Source organism: Arvicola amphibius, chromosome 10 (assembly GCF_903992535.2).
Source record: "Arvicola amphibius chromosome 10, mArvAmp1.2, whole genome shotgun sequence".
NCBI classification, from domain to species: Eukaryota; Metazoa; Chordata; class Mammalia; order Rodentia; family Cricetidae; genus Arvicola; species Arvicola amphibius.
Genome location: NC_052056.1, coordinates 76,113,047 through 76,133,133, shown reverse-complemented (window position 1 = coordinate 76,133,133; position 20,087 = coordinate 76,113,047). Strand labels below are relative to the sequence as shown.

At 45.6% G+C, this 20,087-nt stretch overlaps 1 protein-coding gene across 1 annotated transcript in view; it reads right to left on the bottom strand.

Annotated features, from left to right (window-relative positions):
• Window positions 1-18,121, bottom strand: part of Dgcr8 (DGCR8 microprocessor complex subunit) — a 32,766-nt gene extending 14,645 nt beyond the window's left edge. The window contains exons 1-9 of the mRNA XM_038344871.1: window positions 17,985-18,121; window positions 12,406-13,405; window positions 11,803-11,962; window positions 9,491-9,633; window positions 9,087-9,369; window positions 7,516-7,713; window positions 7,245-7,346; window positions 6,340-6,438; window positions 1,992-2,074 (exon numbers count right to left, since the gene is read on the bottom strand). Coding sequence (XP_038200799.1) covers window positions 1,992-2,074; window positions 6,340-6,438; window positions 7,245-7,346; window positions 7,516-7,713; window positions 9,087-9,369; window positions 9,491-9,633; window positions 11,803-11,962; window positions 12,406-13,125 — 1,788 coding nt within the window. The 5' untranslated portion in view covers window positions 13,126-13,405; window positions 17,985-18,121. The remainder of the gene's footprint in view (window positions 1-1,991; window positions 2,075-6,339; window positions 6,439-7,244; window positions 7,347-7,515; window positions 7,714-9,086; window positions 9,370-9,490; window positions 9,634-11,802; window positions 11,963-12,405; window positions 13,406-17,984) is intronic.
• Window positions 18,122-20,087: the final 1,966 nt, after the last annotated feature.

Genomic DNA, 20,087 nt, shown 5'->3' with positions numbered 1-20,087 from the left:
TAGGCAGTCAATGTAAACTGTTTGGCCTGATTACATTGTACACTCTGAGGGTGGAGAAAAATCAACTGCTCCTGGGCAGAATTTCCCAGTTTAGGGGCTGGGAAGACAGTAGTTGGCAAAGTGCTTTCTACGTAAGTATTGAAGACCTGGGTTCAACCCCGGGAACCAACGTTAAAAAAATTCCAAGCTTGGTGGTGAACTAGGCAGGAAAAGACAGACATATCCCTAGAGCCTAGCAGGCAGCCTAATCTACTGAGTATTCCAAGCCAGCAAAACACAGGTGGTACCTGAGGCGCAACATCTGAGGTTATTCTCTGCATGCATGCACACACTGCCTCCCAGCACGTGCACACAAATACACAAAAGAACTGTCTGCCACAAACCCACCAGGCAAAAAGCCTTTGGTGCAGAGGGAGAAAATGTCCTTTAGCTAGGCTAACAGAAGCAGTCTGAGAGAGCCTCTTGCACTTCCAGTCTAACAGACCTTCATACAGGACTTCAACCCAACAATGCAGCCTGAGAAAAGGCCTTCTTCTCTGATTTGCTTTAGACTTCATTCACTTACAAAAAAGAAGCCTGGAGAAAAATGATCCATCCTCTCTTGTCCTGTTTTGTTAGCTACCTTCCTTTTTCTTTCCTTCTGACTATATTGTCTTTCTTACTTTTCTATGTGCTCCTTGTGATCACTTCTTTTTCTATTTATTTTGGGGTGGGGTGGGGTGGGGTAACAGAGTCTCATGCAGCTCAAGTTGACTTTGAATACCTACATACCTGAGGTTGTCCTTTTCCTGATCCTCCAGCCTCTACTTCCCAAGTGTGAGGACTACAGGCATGCACTACTACAACCAAGCCATGACGACTTCTAGCTTTGGAGCCTGTCCTGGCACTCACTCTAAAGACCAGGCTGTCCTCAAACTCACCTGCCTCTGCCTCCCGAGTGCTGGGATTAAAGTTGTGAGCCACCACTGCCCAGCATGACCTTTTCTTATACCTTAATCCCACACATCTTTTCTCTTTTTCTTACATTCTACATAGTTAAATATAGTTAAGGGCTACAAGACTGCTCAATGGAAAAGCATTTGCCACACAAACTTGAGGGTCTGAGGTTCAGTCCTAGAATGAATATGATAGAAAGAACGCACTTCCTAGAGTATTTCTTCTACCTCCACACTTGCACTAGAGCTTGCATGTACCCACACATACACAACCACACAAAATAAATAATAAAAATAAGCATAATACAAAATGCAATCATTTTTAATTACTGTTGTCTACTTTCTTTCTTAGTGCAAATAGGAATGTGAACTCCAAGAAGCCTAACAAGAGTCACTAATGACACCCATAAAATTTTAAAATCCATTTCATTTTGTTTTGTTTTGTTGTTTTTTGAAACAGGGCCTCACTATGCAGTCACTGTCTAGCCTGGAACTAATTTTGTACAACAGGCTGGCCTCAAGCTTATAGGGTTTACCTGCCTCTGCCTCTCATTTAAATAAAAATTTAAAAGCCCAAAAAGATACCTATTATGACATATATGCAAGACATAATGTAGAAACACAAAAACTCTGACAAGTCAAGGCAACACAATTCCTGAATGTCTGGTTTTAAAAGTGACCAGTGACCTCAAGAAAAAACAGATAAGTAAAGAAATCAATTTAAAACCAAGATGAAACTCCTTTGTTGTGACTAGCCATAGAACCTTATTTACCCTAAAAGGTTTACACAGCACAGGGTTTCAGACAGTTCTAACATAAACAACAATCTCAATCTTATATACTTTGCTAGGTTTGCTTCCATCAAAGGTCTATGTGTATAATACACACTCAGCTAAGGATAAAATTCTTAAAAGACTTTTCCCTCTGCCTTCACAAAGACAAGCAAGATCCTCTTACAGACTACACCCTTGATATGGTGCACAGTCCGGTGGAGGCAATGGGGTCAGTGACTGTATGGCAGTTGCACTCCCAACAGAACAAAATCACCACACTCACCTCCAGTTCCTCACTGTCTTTGGGCTTCTCCTCAGAGGTCTGTTTAACAAAGTCTGGGATGAGAATTTCCAGTGTGGCTCGGGCTACAAAAAGAAAAAGTCTGAGGTGAGGGCTTGAGCCCAAAGGAAAATCAGGCATGCTGCCCCAGCCAGCAGTGAGCTACATGTTGGCTCCCAAACTCGTAATGAGAAGCAGCAACAGCACTTTAAAAGGTAGACTTGGGAGGGGCCAAAGAACAGCACATCCTAAAGAAGGAACAGTGAGATGGTAGAAGTTTTGGATACCAATTTTACCAAGGGAAGAACTCACATCTATGCTTTAATCAAACTGTAGCATTTATATTAAAAAAAAAAAATGGCTCGGCAAAACCTGGACCCAGGGAGGGCTGACAGCAGACAGCTACAGACATCCAGACCACAACACATGAATAGCAGCTACTATGAACAGGTAGATGGGCATATCTGAGGAACTCTGGAAGAAGCATGTATAAGGCAAAATAAGAGGGTAGCACCCAGCCGGGCGGTGGTGGCGCACGCCTTTAATCCCAGCACTCGGGAGGCAGAGGCAGGCGGATCTGTGAGTTTGAGGCCAGCCTGGTCTACAAGAGCTAGTTCCAGGACAGGCTCTAAAAAAGCTGCAGAGAAACCCTGTCTCGAAAAACCAAAAAAAAAAAAAAAAAAAGAGGGTAGCACCCACATGAACAGGCCACAATGTGCTACAATAATGGCTCAGTCTGGTCCAACACAGCACTACTGGTAAGACATCCAGAAAAATAAGTACATAATAAAGAGCAAGCAGTGCAGATTTCTAGAGAGAGCAGCTGGAATAGGCAGAGGAACAGACAGGTGACCTTATAAAAAATAACTTAGGACAAGTCTGAGGATGTTTCCACTCCTTTGCTAGGCCCTATCTCAAAAGTTATCTGCTCAAAGTCTCAACAATTTGAAATTTGAAAAGTATTTCTAGGCTGAATTTTTCTAAATGGGATAGCAAGAGCTAGGGCCTAGCTCAGTAATAGACCATTTTGCCTAGCATGTTAAGACCTGGCTCAGTCTCTATCTCTGAATAATAAGTTAACAAAATAGAATCAGGCATTCCTGGAGATAGAGGCAGAATATGCAAGCTAAAGGTAGCTGAACAGAGGACAGGTAATACGTGATACAGAAAGACTTATTGTCCTCAGTATTGGTCACAAAAGAAAGTACCACAGAGGAACACTCTCTGATTCTTAGAAGTAGAAAATCCTCCCACTGCCCCCAAGACACAGTAAGACTGAGAAAATTGGTATGCCTCCTGTCTTTATAGATACCAGTTGGGGAAGACAATATGTCCATAGGATAAAGTTCAAGAATGACCCTGTATGTGCCAGGGCCAGAAGTATACCTAACACTAACCTGCAATGTATCCACTACTCAGAAAAGCCCAAAAGTTCCAACGTTGGGCAAAATGGCTTGGTTCAAAAATGCTGTCTATTCCTGAATGAGGCAGAAGCAAAGAAATGGTACAGTAGGTCTTTTAAAGGAAAACACCAATTTTCTTGAGATGAACAAGGTGTGGAACAACTGTCTAATCCCCAATTTGAAATCTGAAGGACTCAGGAAATTATATAAAATGTCAAAAATTCTTGAGATGGTGATAACATGACAATCTGCCTCTTTTTCCTCGTACCATGTCCATACTGTGTTGTCTAAAAACAAACTTGCATGCCAAGTGTGGGGTGCATGTTTTAATCCTAGCACACAAGAGAAACCCAGTCTCGAAAAACCAAAAATAAAAAATAATAAAACAGGTCAGGCAGTGGTGGTACATGCCTTTAATCCCAGCATTTAGGAGACAGAGGCAGGTGAATCTCAGTGAGTTCAAGACCATTCTGGTCTACAGAGTTCCAGGACAGCCAGGACTATCACACAGAAAAACCAGGTCTCAAAAAAACCACAAAAACAAAAAACAAAACAAAACAAACTTTCACATACCCCACATGGCCCTAAGCATAGCCAAATCTGCATATGGCTGGAACATGAACAAAAAACATTGACCCTCCTGTCATTTGGCAAAAAGAGGTTTTCTACTATTGTAAAGTCTCACTTTAAAAAATAAAATCTGGGGGCTGAGTCGGAAGGTGGTGGCGCATGCCTTTAATCCCAGCACTCGGGAGGCAGAGACAGGCTGATCCTTTTGAGTTCGAGGCCAGCATGGTCTACAGAGCTAGTTCCAGGACAGCTAAAGCTATTACACGGAGAAACCCTGTCTTGAAAAACCACCACCAACAACAACAATCTGGGGGCTGGAGAGATGGCTCAAAGGTTGAGAGCACTGGCTGCTTTTCCAGAGGTCCTGAGTTTAATTCCCAACAACCACATGGTTGTGAACCATGAGATCTGGTGCCCTCTTCTGGTATGTAGGCATATATGCCGGTAGAACATTGTATGCATAATAAATAAATCTTAAAATTAAAAAAGAATCTGAGCCGGGGGGGGGGGGGGGGGGAATGCAGGGTGGCTCACACCTTTAATCTCAATGCTTGGAATATAGAGGTAGTCGGATCTCTGTGAGTTCAAGGCCAGGCTAGTCTACACAGAAAGTTCCAGGACAGCCAGGACTACACAGAGAAACCCTGTCTTGAAAATCATACCAAAACAAAAAGACAAACAAAAATATTGGTTTGGCTATTCTGGAACTCACTCTGTACACCAGGATAGCCACAAATCTCAAACCTAAAGAGATCTGCCTGCCTCTGCATCCTGAATGCTAGGATGAAAGGTATTATTAGCTAGACTCTTAATTACATGCGTGTGTATGTGTGCTTAGTCCCTAGATGGTAGACCTATTTGGAAAGGATTAGGAGGCATAGCCTTGTTAAAGGATGTGTGTATCATGGGGCAGTGGGTAGGGTTTGAGGCTTCAAAAACCTACACTACTGCCGGGCGGTGGTGGCGCACGCCTTTAATCCCAGCACTCGGGAGGCAGAGGCAGGCGGATCTCTGTGAGGCCAGCCTGGTCTACAAGAGCTAGTTCCAGGACAGGCTCTAAAAAAGCTGCAGAGAAACCCTGTCTCGAAAAACCAAAAAAAAAAGAAAAAAAGAAAAAAAAGAAAAAAAAAAAACCTACACTATTCCTAGTTTGTTCTCTCTGCCTCATACTTGCAAACCAGATATAAATTCCAAGCTACTGATCTAGGACCATGGCTGCCTACCTCTATGCTCCCGACCACAACCTCCAATTAAGTGCTTTATTCTAAACTTGCCTTGGTCAGGTGCTTTGTCAGCAGCGGAAAAGTAGACAGGAACCAAACTTAGTTTCACTAAAAGAACAGTTCATACTCTAACTGAGCCACCCTAACTCTTTTTTACTTTCTTAGTTTAAATCATTTACAATGAGCATTAATTGTTATATTTTATCTTTGGTGGTACAAGGGATTAGACCCACTCTAAAGCTGAGTTACATCTCTAGCCCTTAGTTTTTAGACAGTCTTGCTCTACAGCCAAGACTAACCTGAAACTCACAAAGATCCTGTTGCAGCTTCTCAAGTACTAGAATTACAGTCATGTACCACTATTATATTTTAAAATCAAAGTAGAAGGCAGCAGAAATAGCTCAGTAAGGGTTAAGGTTACTTGCTATTCTGGGTTTGGTTCTCAGCAATGATATTAGGTGGGTGATTCACAACTCCTTTAATTCCAGTTCCAGAGGATCCAATGCCCTCTTCTGGCCTCTGAGGGCGCCAGCACACAAGAAGTTCACATGCAGGCAGGCAAACACACAGACACACGCACACACACAACACGTGCCAAAAATGAATCTTTTTTAAAAGCACATTAAAAAATAAATTACATGAATAAATATCTTACCCATATCCCTAAAAACCTACTCATTACTCAGCTCCTTGCTAATCAGAGTGAGGCATGGTACCACTTACCATTAAGGTGGGCTTTCCCATCTCGTTTAACCTTGTCTAGATATTCATCCACAAGTATGCCCTAGAGGCTAACTTAATTTAGATAATGATCACAGGCATGTCCAGAAGTTGGTAATTAGTATTAATATCACATTCAGTATCCCAGAGACATGCTGCCTGCTAGGTTTACCTCACTCTGATCAGCAAGCTGAGGTTCTGAGTTGTACCAAAAGGGGGAAGGAAGCTAAGCACTGGCACTCATCACTATCAGCTCCTGACCTCAGATGCCATGTCGGCAGTACCCTCAAATTCCTGCACAATGCCTTTCCCACAGTGATAAACTGTACCCCTTCAGGAACCAAAACACACCCTTCCTTTCTTAAGTTGCTTTAGTAAGGGTGTCTCATCACAGCAACAGGAAAAGTAACTGATATACCAAGCAAACCACATTACCAGCTTTATTCTTCGCAAGTTTTTTGCTGCTTGCAGTTCCAGATCCGTAAGTCACACCATCAATGGTCACCGAGGCACCAAAAGGCTCACTTGGATTCTCTTAAAATTAAAATTAATGGTTTTAAAACACACTTGTCAAGACATAAAAAACATGTGCACATAGCCTGTCAGCCCTAACAAGACACCCCTGAATAAAGCATATCTGTGTTTGTTTGAGATGTGTAGACAAGGCTGGGAGATGTGGAGACAGGCAGCAAAGGGCATAGATGGGAAGACTGGAGAGTATGGGGGACTATGGGAAATAAGCCAAAGGGAAACAGAGCTGCCTAGTACACGGACAAGGTAGGGATGAGGTCTCTGAAAGACAAACAGAACTGACAAGAATGTCAAAGCACAGGATAAAGGACATCTGAGAAACAAAACCCCCCACCCCAAATACAAGTGATCCCAGGTCTCAGAACCAAAGGGCAATCACACTGACATTCACAAACCACACAGAGGAAACCATAGATAACAGAGCTGTCAGGAAGTGTGGTAAGATCACAGCTCTTTCATTATTGGAGGGTGGGAGTGATGGACACAGAACAGAAAACAGTAAAGAATTCAATGCATAACAGAAAGGCCTTTATTACAGACTGTTCTTGACAAGTCAGGAACTAAGGCAGAACAAGAAAAATAGAGGAAGGGGAAAAATAGGACAAACTCAAAAGGAAAAGCTGAGCCATCCCCTCTCTCAGACAACAGTCACTGCTGTGAAAATAAGATACCTATCTGCATCACACTTCTCTTTGTCCTTGCCTTGCACACCTATCCAACCCAGCAGGGCCAATGTGCTCACTCCCACCTACAGTCACACGCAAAATGATATATACGACTCTTTAGGACTAAAATGGGTTTGAACTTACCACATTCAAAGAAATTATAAACAGGGCGGACCTTTAGGACACGCTGCATGTATTCGTGCAGGATGCAGACCTCGGATTTCCCATTGGGATTGATGACAAACTCTGTGACAAAAAGAACTCCTTAGGGGCTTACCACTATGAACATCGCAGGCTCTGCATTACAGAAAGCAGACAGCTTTGGGATAAGTGCAACTCATAATAAAGATAAATCATGTTAAAATGGCAATAACATGTCCCATCTGCTGATGCTGATAGTCCAAGCACAGCTCACCTTTCTTTGTAGGTGCATCTTGCACAGATAAAGTGATGAGCTTCTGGTTGGCTGGCAGAATGGGCCTCTCTGACTCTGCCTGCTTCCGCTTCATCTCACGGTTGAACTGGCGGCGCTCAGCCCAAGTCCTAAATTTTTTCACAGTTACTTGCTCAAAGTCAAAACGCTTCTCCAGGTAGGTACGAAATTCCTCTAGATCTGTCCAAGATACACATCAGTGAACTACATTATCAGATTTCCAACACAAGAATCATGTTTTCCTCAGTCCTGTTTATAATGACAACCCCCAAATAAACAAATTCAGGACACAGGATACCCATTTCCCTTTCCCTATTCCTTTCAAAAGCAAGAAAAGAAAAAAGAAAACTTAGGTCCTTTCGCACCTACTTCAAATCATTCTGGGAAATCCCTATGGACAGAATCCTGGGCATACCATTACTTTATCTAGACTTAAGAAAAACAACACGAAAATGATACTGGGGCTGGGTGGTGGTGGCACACGCCTTTAATATCAGCACTTGGGAGGCAGAGGCAGGCAAATCTCTGTGAATCTAGGACCACAACAGCCAGGGCTACACAAAGAAACCCCGTCTCCAAAAAGAGAAAGAAACTGGGATGAGGGGGTGTCAAATAAAAACAAAGCAAGCAAACAAACACAAGAAAGAAAAAGAAAGAAAGAAAGAAAGAAAGAAAGAAAGAAAGAAAGAAAGAAAGAAAGAAAGCAAGCAAGCAAGCAAGCAAGCTAGCTAGCTCGCTCTAGGTCTTCAGGCTTTTTTCTCCTTAAGCCAAAATGAGTATTGGTCTGGGAGACACTACATGTACACACACAAAAAACCAGCAAGTACTTGACTGCCAATAGCAGGGGTCCATCAACTCAGTAACAAACTATCCAGGTGGCTATCTACCTCCTCAGGGCTTCAACAGAGATGCACCTCTTCCCCAACCATGTTACCACTCTCCCAGTACGTCACATCCAGCTGTGCAGCATACACACATAGCTAGCCCTGAAAGCTGCCAAGTCCTCTTTGGAAGTGACTCTTAGTGGGTGGATTGAAAGAGCTCTGACACCACTAGGGATCTAAGAGACAGAACTAAGCTATAGACACAAGACAGAGTAAGAAATACAAGCATATAACCAAAGACAAATGTAAAACTCTAGAGCACCACCCAGTTCTTGAAAGGCAAAAAGCAGAACCCTTCATTAAAAACAAAACAAACAAAAAAGTGAGGGAACTAGCCATAGAAGAATGGCAGTTCTTTGGTGCTGAATTTATGACTGTGGGCTCATTCTATACCCATCAGATAAACTTAAACAATGTCACAGGAGCACACTGTACTAAAAGAGCAAGACTTCTTCAGGAGGTCATATTGAAAGACTAGTTGGCATTGCCATAATTGTCTCTATTGAAGCTTTTGGCAGTCAGGCCCTGCAGAGCTCAGGCCTGTTCTTGAAAGCAAAGGTGAGGGTCTGTCTGACATGTAAGCTCTACATGCAAAGGTCCCTTCTCAGATACAACCAGGGACTAGAATGCACAACACACAGTAAGAGTGAAGTTCTTCAGAACACTTACCAACTGATTCATCTTTGCAAACCTCAACTTTAGCTTTTACTTGTCCCAAGGCTCCAGGGGCTGCCTCAGCCCCCAGTGGGTCCTTCTCATCCAGGGACCCCAAGTCTCCACCCATGGAGTCAGGCTCTTCCAAAGGGAAATCCAACTCTGCAGATCGACCCTGGGGCTTGGCAGGTGACACCTCCCCACTGGGTGTGACATCACAGTTTTGCTCCCGTTCCTCATTATCCTTCATTTTCTTGTAATGCAGACAGGGGATACTGCTTAGAGGAGGATCATGTTTCTGTCGATAGTGAAATTGAAACAGGGCTTATCAACTTTGAGTCTGTTTAACTATACTACAACACATGCAGTTAAGCACTGAGAACTGACAAGCCTAAATACATGACAGGGGATTTCCCTACCCGTATGCTTCCAGTTCCCAAGAAGTAGGGTCTGGACCAGGTGACCACTCGAGACTCTCTGTGCAGGTATACAGGAACTCCAGAGTTATGAAAAGTCATGATCCATCCATCAGGCAATGGCTCTGTAGGTGGACGGCCACGACCTGCACAACACAAAAAAAACATCCTACAATCCCTTTATAAACACAAGACTGTTACACAATGCCTCTTAAACATGTTTTTGTATGGGTCTTGTCAAGTTTCTATCTGCTTGATGGGCCCCAATTTCACCCCTAGGATAGTATGTGGAACAAGGTAAGAAGTTCTACATGGATAACCAATGTACAAGAAGCTCTAACTAGTCCCCAGCCTAGCTTTTGCCTCCATACCTCAAGAACACTGGATACTAGATTTCTCCTACTTGCTGAGCCATGGTAAACAGGTACCTGAGGAATGGAGTAATCTTTAATAATAATCTGTAAATGTGTCAGTCAGTCACTCTTCCTGGTGACCAGGCACATGTTATTAAATAACACTGCTGTACTACCATATGCCAAGCCCTGGGTTTGATTCCACAGCACTATCTTAAAAAAATACAAGCTTGCTGCTTTTGCAAAGGATCCAAGTTTGGTGCCCAGCACTCACATGGTGGCTTACACCATCTGCAACTCAGTTCCAAGGGATTTGATGCCCCATTCTTGCTTCCATGATGCCACATAGTTACAGGCAGGCAAATACACAAGATTAAATAAGTCGCTAACATAAAAAAAAAAAAACAACTGGGCATGGTTATATATGCCTCTAAACCCAGTACTTGGGAGGCAAAGGCAGGTGGATCTCTGAATGTTAGAGACCAGCCTTGAAACCAGCCTACTTAGTTCCAAGACAGTTATGGTTACAATAGAGACTGTTGAGAGAGAGAGAAGAACCTTTTCTTTGCTTTACTGACAGTTTTAAGAAAAGTACTAGACTTGTTTTCAACTTAGCTCTCTTCAAAAACAAAACTAATACAAAATAATACAAATATAATAAGGACTTAACTAAAACAAGTGTTTTTAAGGTATCGGGAGCAATTTAATATCTAGAAACTAAAGAAAATACATATAAATGAAGCCTGAATAACATGTGCTTTTAAAAAGGTTCCACTGACTCTTGAGAAGGGCAGGAGCACCACTGGGCAACGCTCTGACCCCAAGGCTCAACACCAGTTACCATCAGAGTATGGACCCGGAGGGAAACTTGCAGGTCAGAAGTGTACCCATGGGTACTTCTTCAAAGGAGCTACTGCACACAAACCTTGGGCTAATTCGGGAGAAGAAGCAAACAGAACATGGACAGCAGGCTGCCACAGCCCACCAAGCTGTCTCAAGCGCTTCATATTATGCTCCCGAATCAACCTTTCCCAGGCAGATAAACAAGCCAGGGTTACTGCTGCCTTGTGGGAAGTTTAAAGTGAGACTCCTGAAACCATGGGAAGAACACAAGGCCAACCTTCTAGCAACAAACACCAAGGTGAGGATCACCTGACCCATCCTTCCCAGAGCTACAGCCAAAGCTGGTCTGAAACTGCCTATCATCCACTGTTCAGCTACTACCAACACGTACAGCAATATTTGGTACCTAACCTTGCAGACCCTCTCATCTCCTCAGCAGCTCAAGTGAAACCTCTCCAGGGGTTTCAATTATTGTGCCTGAGTCCCATGAGCCTTTTAATGCCCCCAACTGATCCTGACATCCTTACCAGAATAAGTGCCACCAAGCCAAGCCCAAACAGAAGCTCATGTAACTTGTCCTACACGCTCCCTGTACTAGCAACAGACAGAGCCTGATACACAACCGTGGGCATTCAACCACTGTTCTCCCATTGTCACCAGATGCAGGGATAAGTGTCACTCTGTACATCTCCCAAATGGGCCCATGCTGCAGCCCAGAACCAATGCAACGCCTGATTCTGCTGCTTTCCTGACTCTCCAGCAACAGAACCAAAACTTGGATGGCAACTATAACCTCCCAACCCACCAAAAACCTACCTCTGACCTTGGTCTCTATATTTGTAGACTACTGGTCTTTCATCCTAGCAAGCATTAATGCACCCCATTCAAGGATCCTCTCTGTGGCTTCCATGAAATTTATCAAGATCTGAGTCTGGGTTGTGGGTCTGAGTGAATATTTGTGTCCAATTTGTTTTCTTTTCACCTCCCATGACTATTCTATACTTAAATCTGTGTCTCTACCCAGACTGATGCCTGGCACAGGAGAGCTCCCAAAATATTCTTGGGAAGAAAACCTTTCTGGGGCCTTGAAGCATCAGGATTTGTGACTAGCTCACTCACTTTTGAGCACTGTTTTAATCTTGGTCATCATTGGCTGCACACTTGTCTCTCCATCAGATGGATGATCACTGTCTCCACCATATTTTTCCTCCATCCGCCTCTTTTTGGGAGCACAAAGACCTTCTTCTAGCAAAGCATCCACATCATTGTCAAAGTCATCCTGCAAAACAAGGTTTTCAGATACTACAGGCCTCCATGCTTTTGTACCAAGGACAAGTTTTGTTCGCATGAGTGAGGTAATACTCAGAGACCCTCAACGGGGACTGGGTATGCCCTGATGGCATTTGATCATCTGAAAAACAAACAGGATGAAATGACAAAGTGAAACCAAGACGCCTGGTCCAAGAGCACACCCAGCCAAAGAGGCTTTTCAGCAGCACCTGCTGGCTCAGGTTGGAAAAAGACATGGCCCAATGTTAGGCAAAATTTACACTAAGAAACTTTAGATATATTAACTCCTTACATCCTTTTCTTTTCCACATTAATGCTATTTGACCTCACACGGAGTTTTGTTCTGAGTTCCCTGCTTTCAAAAGACAAAGCCACTTCCAAACCTCTTTGGGTTTTGCTCAGAGCCCTCCAGAGAACGGGTCACCAACATACCTCATAGGAGAAATTCAAGGCCTCTTCATCCACTCTGTCTCTTTGAACGATTGCTTTAGCCGTGAACCCGCCTGTTCCTTCTTCATCTAGCTCCAAATTGTCAGTAAAATCTTCTAACTCATCGAGCACTGCGTACTCCACTCTCTTTTCCTGATCCAGCTCATTTTCCTCATCCTTCTTATCTGCACTCTCACCCCCTAGGCCTACCCCATTACCAACACTCCCGCCAAAGGGACAAGCATGCACGTCCCCACTGACAGGACTAAGGAGCAGGCTACATTCAGCCCGAGTGCTGCGTTCTACTCCTGTGTACAGCACCTTCCTGTCCTTACTCCTACAGCTCTCAGTAAAGCTCACACTAATCTTTACATCCTTAAGCAACTTAAGGTCAGGGGAGAACTTCCGGACTGCGGGTGCGTGCCGGGCAGTGCGCGGGCTGTGGCCACTACAGTTCGGGTCTATGAGGAGGCGGCCCTTAGAGAAGGATCCTTTGGAGAGAAGAGAAGCTCCGTAGAAGTTGAAAGGGTCCTCGGCAGGAGGTTCGGACTGTCCATCACCACCAGAGCCAACGTCCATTACCTCTGCATCACTGGACGTTTGCAGGGGAGGTGGTGGAGACTGTTCATGGGGCAGCACTTGGAAGGGGCAAGCTCGGTTCTCCATCATCGCTTCTCCTGCGGGCTCACGCGGGAGAGGAGAGGGACTCTCATATGTCTCCATATTATGAGCAGTTAAGACTATTTTAAAACACCAGAGTTTTAAACCACCTTACATAAATCTATACTGCTAACATGCACAAGTCCGTCGAGACCCGGTGGCGTCCTGCCCGCGCTGCACACACTGGCGGCTTAGTCAAGCTGGCCACATTGCTCTTTTCATTAATGTAGACAGCTTTTAGAACCACTGCCTCAATTATTGGAAATCACAATGCACTCAGCTTAAAAGATTGACGTCTAAGTGAGTCTATCTTCATGCCAAAGTGGCACCTTTCTTCTTCCACCTGCAAAGAAATTTAAAAATATCGTCACAAAATGACAGAACCCTTCCACTTCTCTGGTACCAAGTTAAAAGTCAAATGTTATCTATGATGAAGTAAAGGGCCAAGATAATTGCCTTTAAGAAAGCCTTTTAGACATCAGAAAAAAAAAACCTTACTAGTTTTCTTTAGAACCTAAATTTTAAGCCCTAAATTAAGTATTTTTACCAATTATTCACTTTAATCCCTATTTCAGAGGCACAAAAATATAGTCTCATATCTCAAAAAGGATGAAGACTAAAGTAAAAAGCTAAACTTTCCTACAGCACTCCTATAACTCAGTCTAGTGGATAAGCAAGCATGCAGCAGGAGGTCACCATTTCAGGAACACACACAGAGTGCATGGCCTCCATCACGCTATTAATCCACTCACCTTAAAGGGCTGGGTCAGTCAGAGGGTGAGCGAGACCCTCAGCTCAACTCTGTGGCACTAGGGACCTCAGAGATATAGCCAGGCACTCTGCTACCCAGGGACCCCCTCTCCTGGGCCCACAACGTGGCACGTGGACAGGATAGTGATGCAGCGTGCTGAGGTCACCAGGAGTGGCAGCATAGATCCATTCCCAGTAGAGGAAGGGAGTCTGTTGGGAAGGGAGCCTACTAATATTGGGAATAGGCAGGATAACATAGGAGAAAGCTAGAGTCAATGCAGAAAGGGTCCTGGGTGCCACCGGGAGTCTAGCTGCAAGCTGAGGATAGTAAGCTACCAAGAGGGAAGCAACTCTCCTTATAGAGAAGACTCACAGCTATACCAGGTATAGGTGTCTGCACCAGGTGTTGGGACAGTTCTCCAAAACAAAGATGTAGAAGCAGCTCTGGAAACAATAAGAAAGTATCACAGGAATTGTCTATGCTTGCAGACCCTATAGGGTGGAAAGGAGAAAAAAGGAGGTGAAGAAAAAGGCTTAAGCCTCTGCAGACACACACTGGTACCTAGGAAGAAGCCTAGAGAGAAGAAAAGAGGATGCTGAAGGCAGTCCTGTCTCACAAGTACTCAGGCCACACAACTCTGGAGCCCTGAAGAGGTCTGGTGGAGACAACCACACAAACTGGGAGTAAAGCACCAAAACCACAAGAGGGAAATAGCAGAGGGAAGGACATAATCCTAGGAAGCTCTGCTACAGAGAATGTGTAAAAAGAGGGACGACACAACAGAAAAGGCAGGTCAGAGGCTAGCCACAAAACCCAGAGGTCCACAGAAAGGTTATGGGCATAAACACATGCACACACACACATACACACACACAAACACTCAAGAGCGCACAAGCACGTGTGCGCGCACACACACATGCACACTCCTACATCATGCACAGAAACATGCACATGCCATGCACACTGGTGCAGGTACAGCTATACACACACGACCATGCCCATGGGTGATAGCTTGGTTGCATCTACGTAACTCATATTCTTAAAATCCTAGAGAAGACAAGAGTCAGAAGACAACATAAGCAGCTTACAGTGAAGGGATTAAGTGGTGTGGTAATGTCTTACTGAAGGTAAAAGTTATAACCAGAGGCTTATTTAGGTTAAATTAATCCATTTAGATATTCACTTACAGTCTACTCGAGAGGTGCTAACACTAGAAGAGACAAGGACCCCATGGCCTGGACATAGCTGGTAGGTCAAACTACTATCACTTTATTTCTTACAACCTCTGATAGCCTAACAGTTTTTAATTCAATGGGAACTGAACAAACTACCTCTCTAAAGGTGTTCCCATCAAAGGAGCTTAGGAAACACTAAGGAGCCAGAAGGGAAACCAAAGGGGCAAAGCCAGTTTCCTGGCAACCAAGGACCGCTGCAGAGGACAGACAGGTCAGCACACTTGACCTTGAATAAGACCAGGACAGAGCCTGGTAGGTGTGCAGAGACCACAAGAAATCAAATCTGTGCTTTCTCAGATAGAATATACTAATGGGAAGAAGACTCAAGTAGGCAGGGGTTGGAGACAAAGAGCGGTACAGGCAAGTATGCTACATGTTAAAAGCTAAAGGAGTCAGTGTAAAACTACAAAATAAAAGCAATAAATGAAGACATTAGTAAGTGTTAAGGGGGATGGGAGTTTTAAAGAGATACACAGCACAGGTGGGACCCTGAGGCCCTGGAAAGGGTAAGTACACATCTTGCAGAAGCAGGAAAATTGTCTAGCTCTTGGGCTCAGCAGTGGACAATCCTAGATAAGTTTCTGACTTCTCCCTCTGTAAGCTTACTCAATTCATTAATCAACTATTTGCTGAATGCCTTCCATAAGGCAAACATCATTTATATGTGTTAAGCACAAGGCAGACAAAACATTTGTCTCACAAAGCTTACATATCAGTAGGGGAGATAGATAATAACAAGAAAAGTATCTATGATGTCACCTGCTGACAAACATTCTAGCTAAAACAAAGCAAGGGGGGAAAGCTGGGGAGCAGGAAGTAGTTTCTAAAAGACTACACAGGCTCTACAGCCAGTATCCACTTAAAGATGAAACAGAGCCAGGTGGTACCAAGGGTGAAAGGAGGCCACTGTAGAAGACACCTAGGGGAAAAGCAAAGACCCAGGGACAAAGACATGGTATGACCAAGCTAGGATAGTATGTGAGGGGAAGTGAAAGCAAGCCAGGCCAGCACGTCTTCAATTTTTATCTTTTTTATCTTGAGAAACAGGATACTGCACAGAAGGGTATCACAAAACAGTGGTATCACTGATCCATGGGTAGAAATGGCAGCCAACCTTCACACAGGCCCTGTTCTAAGGACTTCATGCAACACACCCAGCACTGTGACAAAAGGTTAAACAAGTGCTCAAGGTCACAGAGCTAGGAAGTGGTAGAGCTGCTTTGCCACCCAAACAAGCAGGCCTGAGTCTGTACTAACTCAGTCGTACATCTTGCAATTTAAAGAATTCCTCACCGGGCCTTTAATCCCAGCACTTGGGGAGGCAGAGGCAGGCAGATCTCTGTGAGTTCAAGGACAGCCTGGTCTGGAGTTGCAGGACAGTCAGGACTACAGAGAGAAACCCTGTCTGGGGCGAGGAGGGGGGGTTCCCTCTGTGTCCAGAAAAAGTACCAGGAGGGTGATAATGGGAATCAAATTAGAAAAGGGGGAAGAATTAAAAGGCTCACCAGGTAGCGTGAACCAGGACTTTAAGTTGCAGTTTTTGATAAACAAATCTGCTGTTGGAAACAGGTGGCAAGGCTTGCTAAGAAATGCTAAGAGAGGCACCAAGATGACTTTAGACAGCCCAGAAGGATTGTTCTGGTATGCCTGTGACTGGAGTTTGGCTTGGATCAAACTACTTGGTGTCAAAGCAATCCACGACAAAGTGAAAAGAACAACTAGCGGCAGGAGGTTAGCGATCAGAAAGGAATTCCGCGCTGGAGATGGAGATTTGGAAGATGTCAAGGAAAGTTGAAGTGAAAACTAGAAGAGATCACATGGGAGGGAAATGATGACAACAAAGGCCAAAGCTGGACAAACCAGTCAAAATCATCCTTCCTACAAGGTAAAACTGCAACAACCTCTGTGAAGTGCCTGCTTCCCTGGCCATGCAGAGTTCAAAGGGTAGCCCTTCCTGCCCTCCAGCCTCACTGTTCTTCAGCTGATTGAACCTGTGGATGCAGCTCTTGCTTTGTCAGCTGGACTGGGAGCAAGCAGCTTACCCAACACATCTGGACAACTCCTTCTTGCTGGACTGGCATGGATATAGCGGTGGTGACCAATGCTACAGCTGCAGCCTCCTGACCAATCCAAAGGCAGTATGACCTCATCAATTCCTTTGTCACCCTGCAAATCCTCTTATTTGAACTTACAGGCCACACTTATTAGACCAGCCATTTACTTACTCCCTTTGGCTAGTGGTGGCTTACATTGGGGACTGAGCCACTTTCAAGACTGGGAGTCCTGTTTAAGCCAGGAGACAGTGGGCCCTTCCTAGTGATTGGCTGCCAAAAGTCAACAACCCTAGATAGTATATCTCTGCATCCGGCAACGGAGTACATGCAAGCATGCAAGATGGCAAACCAAATTTCTATCATGTAGCAACCCAAGTCCACTGCATGATATTACTTGACAGGTATCGCTGTCAACAGGTTGCCACTTCCCATTTATTCTACCACGCTCATTGTTACTGTAAAACCACATCCTGAAAAACTACACGACCACTTCATCCACTGGCAATTTGGAAGAGACTTGGGCGGTTTGTCGGCTTTTCCAAGCAGCCAAATCAGGCAAGAGTTCAGGACGAGAGGTGTCCCTGCCCACACGTCTCCCGCCAGAACGCAAGGCGAGGCGATGGCTTCAGGCCCACCAGCCGAGGGGCTTCGTTACCAAGCCGACAGCACCCTACGTCCACGACGCCTGGGCTCCGGGCCCGGCCGCCGCTGCACAAAGGCCGCGACTCCGCATGGCCCAGCCCGCCTCGCGCGCTGCGCCCCGCCCCGCCCCGAGCCCCGGCCTGCGGCCTCGCCCGGGAGGGGAGGAGGAAGGGAAGGGCGCAGCCTCTCCAGGCCGCAGCGCCCGCTACTCGCGGGGCGCCCCTCGCGCCCCGCACCTACCTGTGGCGCCCGCGACCTGCCCGAGCCGCCCGCAGCCCGACCACAGACGGCCGACCCTCACCGCCCCGGCGCCGCCGCAACCCGCCAAGGCCCTCGCAAGCTCTCGGCTCTTGAGACCAGCTGCCGCGCGGGCGAGCGGAGGGCGGGCCTTATCGGCGCGCGACCAATCCCGGCGCACGGCCGCCGCGCATTGGGGGAGCCGGGAGCGGGCTGAGGAGGCCGCCAATCGGCGGCGCGAGGCGCGCGCGGCCCAATTGCGAGGCGCGGTGGCGGACGCGTGGGCGGGACCAGGCGCCAGCCTTGAGGAGCTAACGACTGTGGCCCGGGCGGGGCTGGGTGCGCGGAGGGTTGCGGCCGCGGGGAGCGCCGGGAGAGAGGTGCGCGGGGGCTGCCGGGAGCCGGGGAGCGCGGGAGTGCGAGGAACGGTGGGAGCGTTTCTGTGAGCCGGCCTCTGTTGAGCTTAAGGCACTTTTGCGTTTGCTAATGACAACGGAGCTCCTGCTCAGCACCGTCCCCAGGACTAAACTGGACCACCCGTCCCAGAAAGTCATCGTACAAGATGCGCGGTGCTGAGGGTAGGAAAGGATTTTTACTTGCAGCGTCACCACACCGGGAAGAACAAAGGTCTCATAACTAAAAAAATCTGTTCGTTGTGCGTCCTAACATCCTCGGTGTCAAAAAGGGAAGAGAGACAGAAACCAGTGTGGTCCGGACCCTTTTGGTTCGGCGTGAACCGTAGTTTGGTCTTGCAGAGCCGTATTAGTGCCAAGGACCAAGAGAGGGTGATTTTTGAGCCTTAACCTTAAGATGTTCTTCAAGTCTGTTCTGACACCCGAGGGAGCTGTATGTAAGATTTAGGGAAACTCTTTAGGACGGAAATGAAGTAGATGGACTCAGAAACAAAATGGAGTTAACCAAGTCCTTTCCTGAGCACTTCAAATGCCTCCTGTCAAGTCATTACTCCACTGCTATTGATCAGGGACTAAGTTGGGGCTAAATTGCAGTAATAATATCCAGAACCTCGAAAAAAATAAATAAGGAGAAAAGGACAGGTCACCTTTAGGTTCTCATTCCCATCAATAAATATAGGAAAAGTGATGCAAGACTGTCTTCTGTGAGACAAACATTTGAATAATTGCTGCTGGACATGAAAATCATATGGGTGCTAAAAACAAGGCTAAAAAGTGACAAGTTGCTTTTGGTTCTAGAGACGGAACCCAGTGTCTCACCCACACCGAGCTATGGTAAAAGCACTGAGCTATATGCCTCCTGTTTGGGAGACTGTGTGTGTATTTTAAGACAGTTCTAAAGCTTCTCCCCCAAATTCTTAGCAATTGCAAATGGTAAAGCACTTTACAGTGGAAAAGCCTGGAAGACTCCACTTTAAGAAAGGCCACCAGCTGTAGGAGGCACGGAGGTTCTTGTGCTCACAGATGATGAGTACCGGGGATGTTAGCATACCGGTAGTGTTATTCCTTCAAGGAAGGGGATGTGTCTGTTATCTGCTCAGAGCTGGGAGCAGATGTGCATTCTAGCCTGGTGACCTTTGCACTAGAGACCACACCAGACCCTCCCAGACCCTTATAAGCTTGTTTTTCTTGCTCAATCTACAGAACCTACCTTTATGGAAGGTGTCACATGTACTTTACAAAGAGTTTAGCTGCAGTCACTTCCAATCTTTATTATGCTTACTTTGTTCCTCAGAGAGATTTATGTATGCTGTATTGCACACGCAGGATTGAGTTATCACTGTAAGTGTTGGAGCTCGGATGGACAGGGATCTTGGCATCAGGAGCCAAGGAATACCACAAAGTCACTGTGAGCCTAGCTTGAGCTCCGCTCCAGGGAAGTCCTAATGCAAGTGTAATGACTGCTCCAGCAAAGAGAGGGTTTCCCCAGCAAAGTTGTTACAGCTCTGCTCCAGAGAAGTGTTATAGCTCTGTGTAGGTCCAGAGAAGTGTTTGCCCCACTAGGGGAAAGTTTCCCCAGCAAAAGTATTACAGTTGTGCTCCACTCTGGTGAAAGCTGTTACAGCAGGTCCCTGCTCCAGCCAGATTGTCACACAGCACAATAAACCTCGCAATTGATTGAGAAGGAAAAATC